Here is a 12,006-nt window from a genome sequence, read left to right as displayed (position 1 = left end):
ATGGTGGATGTGCCACGTGTGACAAAATTGCTGAAATGTTGAGCTGGCATAAGCTGGACCATTATCAGTTTTAATGTTTGTGGGCCACTCCATAAATGCAGAAGTTAAAATGTTTAATAACATATTAGGCAGACTTTCCAGGAAGAGCATGTGTGCTAATTAGGTGAGAATTGGTATCAACAGATACATGTACATATCTTAGTTTTCCAAATTTAGGGACCTGTGTAACATCTGTTTGCCATAGCTGATTAGGATCTAGTTCTTTAGGGTTAACACCTGTTGAAGGAGGGGACGTGCCTGTGAGCTGGCAGTTTGGGCATTGCAGGATAATGTGTTTCATCTTTGGGTAAGTTGAAATTGGTTAATTTTCTCCAATTTTGGTGGAAACGTTGATGCAAATGGGTGGCTTGGTCAAGCAGTGACATCATAATCTGCAGGTCTGCTTGATCATTGCCATAAGCTAGGGGGCCGGGCAGTGAGCTGTGGGCCTGAATGTATGTAATGAAACTAGGATGTGTACGTTGATCCACCAATTGCTGAGATCAAAGAAAAACTGCACACAGGATGGGCTCGAGAGTGGACTTAATGAGGGCTGTTTCAAGGTTTTGCAATAAATAAACAGAGGAAACAGAGTCACTAACAATATTGATAGGCTGAGCAGAAAAGGTCTCCAGGGCCAATATTAAGGCTTCAACCTCAGCTCTCTGAGTGTTATTAAATCCAGAACGAATGAGGGAATTGTGTAGTCTCCACCAAATAGCCACTTTCCCATTTTTTACCAGAGCCGTCAGTAAAAAGCATTAAAGCATTAGGTATGGTGAGGGTGAACCACTTTTGTAGGCATAACTACAGGAATACAAGATAAGAACTGAAGTAGTTTATCAGCAGGAAGGGCATCCTCTATATGGCCTGTATAATCAGAGAGTACTAATTGCAGGTCTAGAGATAAGGGCAAGACTGCCTTGAATTGCTTTTTACTTAAAGAAATTCTGATGACATCAAGGTCATAACCTAGCAACTGATGGCATCATCTGCAGCCTGAATAGATGACTTTACTAACTAGCTGGATATAGGGAGATAGAGTTTTATTTCTAGTATGTGAGCAAAAAACCCATTTTAGGAAGCATAGCCCTGGGGACATCTGTCCTATTAATCCTGTTGGGTAATGCTTAGTAGGAAAAACAAACAATTGAACTGAATATTGAATATTGTGGGTCTGTGTGATCCAGTTGCCTCTGAAAAATAGCATGCTGTATTTCCTCAATTTCCCTTTTTGCTGCAGGAGTTAAATACCTGGGAGAGTCTAGGGCTGTATTGCCCTTTAGGATAGAAAGCAGGTTTTGTAATGTATCAGTAGTTATGCCCAAGGTGCGGCCAAGCCAGTTATTATCGCCTAGTAATTTCTGATAATCATTTAAGGTGTGTAAGTTGCTAGTATTTAATTTAACTTTTTAAGGTCTTACTGACCGATAAGTTAGAATGTATCCAAGATATTTCCAAGGAGAAGACAATTGTACTTTTTCAGGTGCTATGATTAAACCTCTTAACTGTGTATTCTTTATGACAGAGGCATATAAACTTAAAAGTACTGGCTCTGTTGAAGCTGCTAGTAAAATATCATCCATAAAATTAATAATCTTGCAATTAGGCAAGTCTTTTCTACTGGGGAGCAAAGCCTGATTTACATGATACTGATAAAATATTCCTTGAGAAAGTACTTTCCAATGAAATTGGCAAGCTGGCCTCTATTGATTGCTAGTATTGTAAACACAAATTTTTCTCTGTCCTGTTCTGCAAGGGGAATAGTATAAAAGCAGTCTTTTAAGTCAATAAAGTCAATAAGACTATAGGCCAATCTATAGGAATCGCCGCTGGGGAAGGGAGGCCCTGTTGAAGGGGCCTCATAGCTTGCAAATTAGCATTGATAGCCCATAAGTCATGCAGAAGTCTCCATTTGCCAGACTTTCTGGGAATGACAAAAATGGGCGAATTCCAAGTGCTGTTTGACGGTTGTATATGGCTGGCTTTTAATTGTTCCTCAGCTAATTTATGGGCTCTTTGTTATTTCTCTCCCTTTAAAGGTCACTGTTCTAGCCAAATAAGATTTTGAGAGAGCCTCATCAGGGGTAGGGGAGGAATAACAGTGGATCTCTAATAACATTATTAGAGATCTGCAGAGTGACCTCAACCCTCTTGTAAATGGACTAATGGCTCCATTTTTTTTTTTTAATGCTTTTCCTATATATATATATATATAAGTGTTAAAACTAATGGTTCATACACCTAATTGCCTTGCCGATTTTGCATTACCAGGCAGGCCAAGAGCTCCCCTTCTAATGCCACTTGCCTAAGACAGGGTCCCATAGCTGTAGCATATTCTTTGTCTTTTCTCCAATTTATTGGAGGAAGGAGCTCAGGCAAAACCTCCATTCCGTCTTTGTTATTTTGCCCAGCGGGGCTGAGGGAGAAGGAGGAGGTGGTAAGGTAGATAGATGATGGCTCCTCCTCCCTTCCCTTTGTAGGTTCTTTTGTGTAGAGGGGGACCAAAGCAGCCCTAACTAAGGCTCGTAACCTTAGAGATGTTACTGGGACCTGTTGCCCTTGTGCATGATGTTGTTTAGGATTTCTCCCGACTTGTTCCCAGAGCTCTATGTCTAGCCTACCTTCTTCCAGGAACCATGGGTTATGGGAAACAACAGTTTGCATTAGGTCCCTTAATTGAGCCTGTGAAAACGAGGCTCCTCTAGCTTTAAGCAGCTGTGAAAGCGAGGCTCCACTAGCTTTAAGCAGCGGTTTCAATACTTTTATATACTGTTGCTGTTGAGCTGATAACTGTTGCCCCATGATGAAACCCTAGCCTGAAAAATTCCCTCGAATTTGGAAATCCCAAGCGGGCACCAATGACTTACTGACTGCGCAGTCTCTTCACCTTCATTTTTGAGGGTTCCGTTGTGATCCATTGCAGCGTTCCTCACACGGGGCACCACCTGCCAAGTCTGTCCTGCAGACTCTGAGTGACAGATGAAAGGAAAGGAGTACTCAGGCACAGGTATCCAGTGAAAGAGCGGGCTAGGGGACTGCCAGCACTAGGGACCAAAGAGAGTTAGCAGTCCCCCTAAGCCAGCAATGTTCACATTTATTTAGTTTAGATTTAATGACAAAAGCTTGGAGCAAACACAATCTGTGGGTAATAAACATTGTCGACCCCCAAGTAGAGTGAATGATCAAAGGTTGGTTTTTGGAGACAGGAGTAAACAAATTTATCTGATAAGTTTCTTTACATTCCACTGTTATCTGCCCTTTGCTCTGAGGCTCCGGACAAGAGAATTTGGCTGCCTTCAACCAAATCCTCTTTCAAAGCTTTTGCAAAACCTCCCAGCCTTCCAAGAAGGTTTCCATCTTTCCCTCTAACTTTTACCCACCACCCTGATCGATCTCCTACAAGCATTGGCCTGGGTGTGGAAACCTGCCTTGTCAACCCATTGCTGTTCCAAGCCCCTTTTCTGCTTCACAAAATCAGAATAGTAGTTGTGCCTGACACCTTGGGTTATTGGAAGGCATAAACAAAGGACTGCTGAGAAGACATTTAAGGATGGCACCTGGCATCTAAGAGTAGAGGAGGGGAAGGAGGGTGGGTCAGGCAGTGACAAGCCATGCAGATGCCCCACAGCTTGGAAGCCCCAAAAGTCTACTTGTAAATCCTTTTCTTCTTAATTCCAATGTAAACAAGCAGTACCCAGAAACATCTCCACAAAAAGGGAGTGCAAGTTGGTTCTTAAAGCTTTGAAATGCTGTGCTGAGCCCTGAGGGATCTTTTAGGCATAGTTTCATTTACATTGCAAATGTTTTGGGGTTGGGAATTGTCCTCTTTGATGAACTCTGCCAGTCTGAAGGAATTTCTCAACAGCTCTACTATCCACGTTGCCTCCCTGCTCACTTTCAAGGTACCAGATCAAATGGGCTTTGAACCTCTGAGAATACCCCAGTCTCGGGCAATGCTTCAGCAACAGCATTTTCCATGGTACTTAGCGTTCATGTTCCCTGCCATGCGGCCTCTTAGATTAACAGGACTCTTTGGTGCACAGGATTAATGTGGGTGAGCCCTGGAGCCGTCAAGTTTTTGGGCTGATGGCTGTCTTTCCTACTGCGGATCCTTATTGATGGTGTAGTCCCGGCAGGTTTCACATGCTACACATTTCACTCTGAGTCTTTCAGAGTCACTCTTAGCCGTTAGTTTGTTCCACAGCTAAGTGCCTCATCATCATTTTCTCAGTACTTCTAGTCCACATTTTTTTCATGTGTATCTGACATGAGTTGGACAGAATGCCTCAAATAAGCATACATTCCAGAGACTAACACTTTCCCCTGGAGTGTAGGTGGTGGTTGTATTTCATTCAGCAATGATTATTGAGTTTCCATTCTGTGCCGGGCACTATCCTAGGCACTTGGAATGCATTGAAGAAAACAAAGATGCCTGCCCTGGATCAAGGCAGTGTGCCATAGTGATTAAGAGCACAGATTACAGATTTCTACTGCTAAGCTTAGAATCCTGGATCTGCCACTTCCTAAGTGGAGGACCTTGAACAAATTGCATAGTCTCTTTGGGCCTGAGTTTCCTCCTTTGCAACATGGCAGTAATTAATAGTCTCTCTTACTCAGAATGGTTTGAATGTGAATGAATTAACATGTTAAAATGCTGAGACAATTGCTGGCACATTCAGAGTAAAGCATTGTATTTGGTTGTCCTAGTCATGTACTGAAAGTTTTAAGACATGACCTCTGTGTATATATATAGATAAATATGTAATGATTGCTGTCTATAAGAAATCTGAAAACTCAGAAGACATTGACCTGATTAAGAGTTATATAGCTAAAAGAATTTAGAATAGTGATTAACCTTTCAACTCTGTTGCTTCTGGCATTCTATATGTGTAATATAGTAGCTCATTTGATGTTTATTAATAAGGCATCTTATTTGATGTACAATACAAATTATGTACCTGGATATACAGTATTTCTGCATTATAAATCTTAGGCAAAAGAATACATGAATTTAAGTTCAGATAAGAATTTACTTTTAAAGACAGTTTACTGATATCTGAAATATTTTTTAATTTGCTGTACAGTGACATGGACAAACAAAAATCCACCCTCGTAGATGCCCTTTGTAGGAAAGGTTGTGCCCTGGCAGACCATCTTCTTCACACCCAGGCTCAAGATGGAGCCATTTCCACTGATGCAGAAGGAAAGGAGGAAGAAGGAGAAAGTCCTTTGGATTCTCTGGCAGAAACATTTTGGGAAACTACTAAATGGACTGATCTTTTTGACAATAAGGTAACCTTTCTGCTGCTTGTTTCGGCAAAGTTCTTGGGGTTACTCCACAGACCTCTCTTGTGCCACATTGCTGGTTACAAGAGGAAGAGGTAAATGGAAAAAGTTAAGCTGGGCTCCGAATATGACATGTGTAGCATAGTACTTCATGTTTGTCTCACCGTTTTTTAAAAAACATTATTTTATAGGCCTGCAAACTGGCTGTTAAACCATGATAATTTTAGAAACAGTTTAAGAATATATGTAGTAGGCTTTTAGTTAAATCAGTTATGTATGTAGCTAAATTAAGAAAGTCTTCTAGAAAATGCCTTCAGGCCTACCCTTCTCTATTTATATGCTAATTTGTTGGTGGTAGGAGATTGGGGGCAGGTTGAGGGGGCATACTGGTTAGTTTAGATGTTACTTATTTTCCTCAAAACTCTTGAACTTCTAAATAATTATCATCTTGATTTGTAGCTAATCAGTTTTAAAACCCAATTCGGAAAAGCATTGTTGATGAACTTTTTTGGATTTTGGTTACAAAACATTGTTAATTTCTTTTAGATCTCTACTATAATTCTTGCAATAGAGATTATACAAGTCATTAATCTTCTTTTCCTTTGAAAATAAAGTAAATGGCGTCAGTAGGATTTCCTTCGCTTATCACAGACCATCGTTTTGTTTTAGTAGACAGATGCTTGTTCTCAGAATTAACTGGTAATTTGCAGTAAAGAACCCTGGAAGTGGGAAGAAAATTCTTATATGCTTCAGATTTTTCCAGCACAGTACGGTTGTGCATTTATAGAAGGTACTCAGTTATGTTTGGGAAACTGAAAGAGTCAGTATTGCAGCAGAGGTCAGGAATTTGAATCTGAAATTAGACCCCTTGAGTTTGGCTCCTGTCTCTACTTTTATATGTGACCTTAGGCAACTTACTAAATTGTGATACCTTAGTTTCTTATCTGCATGACCTGCCTTAGGCTGTGATGAGTGAGTGTTAAGTAGCTGCAGTGTCCCCAACAATATTTGCTGTTACTGCGAACAAACAAGGGAACAGTTATTGAAGGCCTGCTATGTGCCAAACACTGCTTACCACTGGAAACATAAAGATGAATAAGAACCTGGTTTTTGTCTTTGAGGAATCTAACAGAGATTGACAAACACTTGATGAACATCATAATAAAATTGTTTTAGATCATTCTATTTTTGCAATACTACTACTATATTAGGGGCCATGCATTCTATTACCAGTTTACTGTGTTTATGGCAACAATTGTTAAAAACTTTAGAATACAAATCAGTGTGATAGGATTTTCTTTGAGTACATTCTCCACATTCCAAAGTAGAGACCAAAAATATATATAAATGATTACAAGTATATTTGACAGATATAGTAATTACAGGTAAAAACTTGTACCAAAGAAACCATGCTTATATAATCTAATACTTGTTTTTTGACTTCTATCCTCATTTGCAATTTTGGCAGTTTATACTGATTCTGCATTTTGTATTTCTATCCTGATTTGCATCTTTGTAATTATTTATGTTAGCTCTGGTTTCTTATGCATGAAGAGGTATTTTTAAGTGGATTTCCACAGCTAATAATTTCTCTTATTAGTTTTCTTCCTAAAAAACAAATGGTTCATTCTGTGGAACACTCAGCTCTTTTGAAGACACTGATTATCTTTTTAAAAGTTTTTAAAAATGTACTCGATATACCATATTCATTTCAAAAGCTACACTTCTGTTAAAGCCTTAATTTTATTGTTAAAGCTAATGCCTTAAAATGTAAATTATTTTATAAACAAGCTTTATCATGTTTTACATTGTAGGTTTTGACATTTGCATATAAACATGCATTAGTAAATAAAATGTATGGGAGAGGCCTTAAATTTGCAACTAAACTTGTGGAAGAAAAACCAACAAAAGAAAACTGGAAAAATTGTATTCAAGTAAGTGATATTTAAAATGTCACTGTTAAGCATCACTTTGATGTTGCATAGTGACAGGATAACTAGAGAGGACTAGAGAGGATTAGGATTGTGATATAGAAATCATGGTTTTATTGTGACCAGTTATTACACTAATTAGCATAATGTGAACTATAGAATAAATACATGAGAGACAGTCAAGAAGCTATTTAAATTTTAAAAACACTTTTCACTGCTATCCAAAAAATTGATACTAGCCTCAAATGTTTTCAGCAAGGGCAAATGCATTTTGAATTTTGTAAAAGTAGAAGCCAGTTTTTCTTTATGAAGGAAACAATTCCTTTTAAATGCACGTTTGCCTCAACTCTAAAATGGTTGAACTTCTGGAGTTTATATTTGATTTTATTCTTCATTTGAGATGGTAGGCATTTTTAAAATTATTTTACCATGTATCATATTATGTGCAGAGAAATTCTGTAGTTGAGCTTTCTGCACAAGTTAGTTGTCAAGTAAAAAAATTAGCTGAATTCTACAGAAGTTAGTTTAGTCTGACCTCGTCTTTGTACATGCATCATTGGTTTATGCCTAAAGGATACATTAAGGCAGGGGAGTTTGGTGGTGCCAGATTCAGCTAAAGGGCAAGTCCAGGTTAATTATACTTTATATGTAAGGTACACTTTGGATGTAAAACTGACCAGTAGGTTCCTCTGAAAATGTTTGATAATTAGAGTAAGATATATTCATATTTACTCTTAGAGCTTTTTGTTTACCTTCACCAGTCCAAATTGCAAGACATTTTAAATGAGCTCCTCCAGATCTTTGACTAGATTAAGAGAGCTCTTTCTGGAGCCAGGTGTTGATATGTCTAATGTGGTTCTCATCATGTGGAATCTGATCCGTGAGCACTTAGGTTTGTAAAGCCAGTGATCCCTGCCGACGTTCACATCAGGGAGTGTTTCTTAACTTGTGTGCCCTCCACTCGGCGCCCCCCCGCTGCCTGTTCTCCACACAGCAGCTGGAAAAGATGTCTTTTGACACCTGCTGTTGAATCTCCGTCACATTTGGAATAAAATCCAAACTCTCCCCTGTGGTCCATAAGGCCCCTACCTACTTCTTCAGACTTATTTCATATCACACTTGCCCATATAAACTCTGCTTCTGCCACACCAGCATCTCTGCTTAGCAGAAACAGCTACACCTTTTCCTACCAAAGGACCTTTTCCTACCAAAGGACCTTGGCACCAACTGCTCCGGCTGGATGGAATGTCTTTCCCAGATTCTCACACCAATTTCTTCTTGTCATTCAAACTCCACTTAAGGGTCACCTCCATAGAGATTCAATCTCCATAGAGATTCATCTAACTCCCGAGTTAGTTTATATTGTATCAAATATTATATCTACTGTACACCTGATAAATATCTTATTACTTGTTTATTCATTTATTAATTTGCTTATTTGTTTTCCCTGAAAGTGGGAGGTGAATTTGTTCCATGCTGTTTTCCCAGTGTTTGACATGATAGTTACTCAGAAAAAATGAATGAAAGGAAGTTAGGTTGGTAGGAAGGAAAGGACCAAGTAAGTTGGAAGGAAGAAGGGAAGACAGGTTAATAGGAAAGAGGGAAAAGGACAGTTGGTAGGGATAATGATGATAAGAATAGGTTGGTTAGTAGGAAAGTTGGTTGACAGTAAGAAAAGTTGGTTGGTGGGAAGAAAGATCAATGGGTGGGTGACAGTTGGTAGAAGGAAGATTCTGTATGCTACTACCTTACTGTTACTAAATATTTAATACAGAATTTATTCTAATACTGAGCTTAAAAATCTGTCACTTCCTTTATAATAATACATTATTGTATTTTGTTGTAGCTGATGAAGTTACTTGGATGGACCCATTGTGCATCTTTTACTGAAAACTGGCTCCCCATCATGTATCCTCCCGATTATTGCGTATTCTAAAATAGGAAACAAGACTTTAAATTTTAAAAAAGGAAGTTTTATAGTGAATGGATATAAAAACAAATTTGTGGCATTTTTAGTCTAATGCATGTTTTCATCCACTATCCAATACTGATTATTAAAATGACGTGTATTTATCAGAGAATTCACTGACGTGTGGCTTAATACATGTAAATCTAGACCTCTGACATCATGATGTTTTCTTAATGCCTCACATTGCTGGCACGGGGATGTGCCCTGCCTGCCAGCACAGAGGACTTCGAGTTGGGTTGCAGCTTATGACATGCATGATAGGTTTTGGAGGGTAACTTTTAACTGCAAACCTGTAAAGTTCTATTTTTTATTTTATAAATGAACAGGGTTTTAACATGCTCAACTTTAATTTTTTTCAATTGTATGAAGGCCTTAAAAAAGCTACATTAAGCGTAGCTAAAATTATTTATTGGACTAAAAATTAACAGAACTTCATTTCCAGATTTTTTTTTTTTCTTTTTGGCAAATGTTTACATTCAATTAAGGGGAAAAATAGAACCAGCACAAATGAGTGGCAATTGCTTCATCTTGGGGTAATTACAGGCAAGTCATTTTCACATCCTCTAGAAGTTCAGAGCATCAGAATGAACTCTGTGAATACATGTGTAAGTGCCAGACAGCTGAATCTTTATCAGGTATTGTAAAGATACACATATGATATGTTTATTAAAATTGAAATAATGTAAAACACGTGAATAAATTTGCAAAACCAAGATCACAGTACACCATATGCACTCTGGTACCTTAATTTTTTTTTATAAATAATAAAAGTGAATATTGAAGCTTCTTAAAGTTGGTCTTAATTTTTCATAAATAAAATTTGGGGTTGTAACAGAAATAATACATTAAATACATAGACAAAAAATTAAACATAAAGTAATCTATTTTACAATGTTTCTTATAGGCTTACAAGTATTTGAATATATTTCCAATTCTTGTGTGATTAACTTTTTTATTATTTTTATCTTTGGCTACTACATGTGCATCTCTTGTCATTCCTCCACCAAATAAACAGACACAAGTAGTATTAAAAAGTTTATGATCCCTTATCTAGTGGCAAATTGTGTGTATGTATGATTTTTTTATCTTGTTCTCTTAAAATTTACTGCTGCAAAAGGCCTACCAGTAATCCTGTCTAGTCATTCCTGTTTTTGCTGTATCTCGTGAAAGTGTTAGAGCCTTTATGAGAAACATAAATACATGTATAAGCATATTGTTTACAACTTCTGGGCTATCTAGGGTCTAAAGTCCATCCATGAACAGCTACATGCATGTTCTCTCTCACACAGTCATAGACTGTCACCTGCACAGACATACAGGTCCCCATTTGTGTAGGTCTAGTCCAGTAAGAGAATGGAGAAGCTCAGTAAAGGTAGGATGACTTCCCAAGGTTACACTGCTGATCAGCTGTTGGAAATTAAATTACAGACCTTGCTTTACAACCCAGGTTTTGCTGTTTCAGGTAAGTACTACATACAGCAGGAATCAGTAACGTTTGGCCCTTTAACCCAAACTGGACTGCTGCCTGTTTTTGTAAATAAAGTTGTATTGGAACAGAGCCATGCCTATTCATTTATGACTCCTGTAACTGGAGGCAGTTATACAAAGCTGCCATGTTAGCTGCATTTCTGTGGTGACAAGTGGACCCAAGTAAGCTCCAGAAGATGTCCTCAGTAAAATCATTACTGTTTCTATGTGATTACATTAAAAATAATGCAAGCAGTAGGATGGTACTTCAAAAAGTCAAGCAGTTTTCCTGTTTCTGGTCGTAGTAGCCAATGTTTGCGCACACCTACTGAAAACAATTGAAAAAAACTAGGTAAAAATAACGTTTTAAAGAACCGTTAGAGACAGTACATAGTATGTGCCCAATACTAGTTCTGTGGCCCCTTTCCAATAAGAAGAGGCAGTTCCCAATTGTTACTGGGAGGAGTTTTGCCATCTCATGGGATTTCTTTCCTTCCTCATGTTAGGCTGCTTCCTGGGAGAACTTCTCTTTACCCCAGAAGAGCCCCACCTGCTCCTCTTCTTAGGCACCACAAATCTCAAACCCTTTCTCCACCCCCAGCTCTAATGAAATGTACAGGGACTGGATGACTGGAAGCCACAGCCTGGGTCTCTGCTGTCTCATCCTGGCTCAAGTACTGACAAGCCAAATCACTTGACCCTCATGAATCTCCTTAAGAAAATCATGGTGTTGAATCAATGTGACTGTTCCAACTAGAAAATTATTTCATTTGAATTAACTGAGTCTTTGCCTCCACTGTGTTTCCTTCTCTGTCCTCCCAACAACCCAGCATTCAGAATACATGTGTCTTTGTCTTTCCCTTTAGGATCTAAGAGAAGCCTTCATAGGGAGATAGGTAAGAGGGATCCTTGCTGTCTCCCCTAAAGGGGAAGGGGAGGAAAACTTGAATGGAGAGAATTTTCTGAGGAATGAAAAAGTGAGAAACTGAACTTCATGAGCCTGAGTCTGTGTTAACATAGTAAACCAAGGGGAGAAAAATTTATCGGTAGTCATGGGTGGTAAACTGAGAAAGGGTAGCTGACTAAGTAAAATCCCGAAAACCAGAAGAGGAAGATGTGAGTGATGCTCTAACATGAAGGGTTCTTGGGCATCCCAATCAGCAGAATTTCTACCTGTCCTCCTGATACCCTGAGAGCCAGGTCAGGATGTGATGGTGCAGTACCTGCCAGCACTTTGCTGCAAAATGCCTCTGCACTCAGTTTTGCAAATGTACTGTTTTAGTTTCATTTAGAACCCCTGATTTGTGAGAG

The 12,006-nt window shown here is 38.6% G+C and overlaps 1 protein-coding gene across 10 annotated transcripts in view; it reads left to right on the top strand.

The window, feature by feature from the left end:
* The window catches only part of TPP2 (tripeptidyl peptidase 2), a 91,081-nt gene extending 81,061 nt beyond the window's left edge, over positions 1 to 10,020 (top strand). For all 10 annotated transcript variants that reach the window (XR_746763.2, XR_004054661.1, XM_030922069.1 and 7 more), the window contains 3 exons: positions 5,127 to 5,334; positions 7,143 to 7,262; positions 9,106 to 10,020. Coding sequence is in view for 8 of the 10 variants with exons in the window: in XM_030922069.1 (XP_030777929.1) it covers positions 5,127 to 5,334; positions 7,143 to 7,262; positions 9,106 to 9,195 (418 nt within the window). In the remaining 2 variants the exon portion in view is untranslated. The remainder of the gene's footprint in view (positions 1 to 5,126; positions 5,335 to 7,142; positions 7,263 to 9,105) is intronic.
* Positions 10,021 to 12,006: the final 1,986 nt, after the last annotated feature.

Source organism: Rhinopithecus roxellana, chromosome 18, assembly GCF_007565055.1.
Source record: "Rhinopithecus roxellana isolate Shanxi Qingling chromosome 18, ASM756505v1, whole genome shotgun sequence".
Lineage (NCBI taxonomy): Eukaryota > Metazoa > Chordata > Mammalia > Primates > Cercopithecidae > Rhinopithecus > Rhinopithecus roxellana.
The sequence above is the reverse complement of the archived record's forward strand: the minus strand, read 5'-3'. Positions and strand labels throughout refer to the sequence as shown.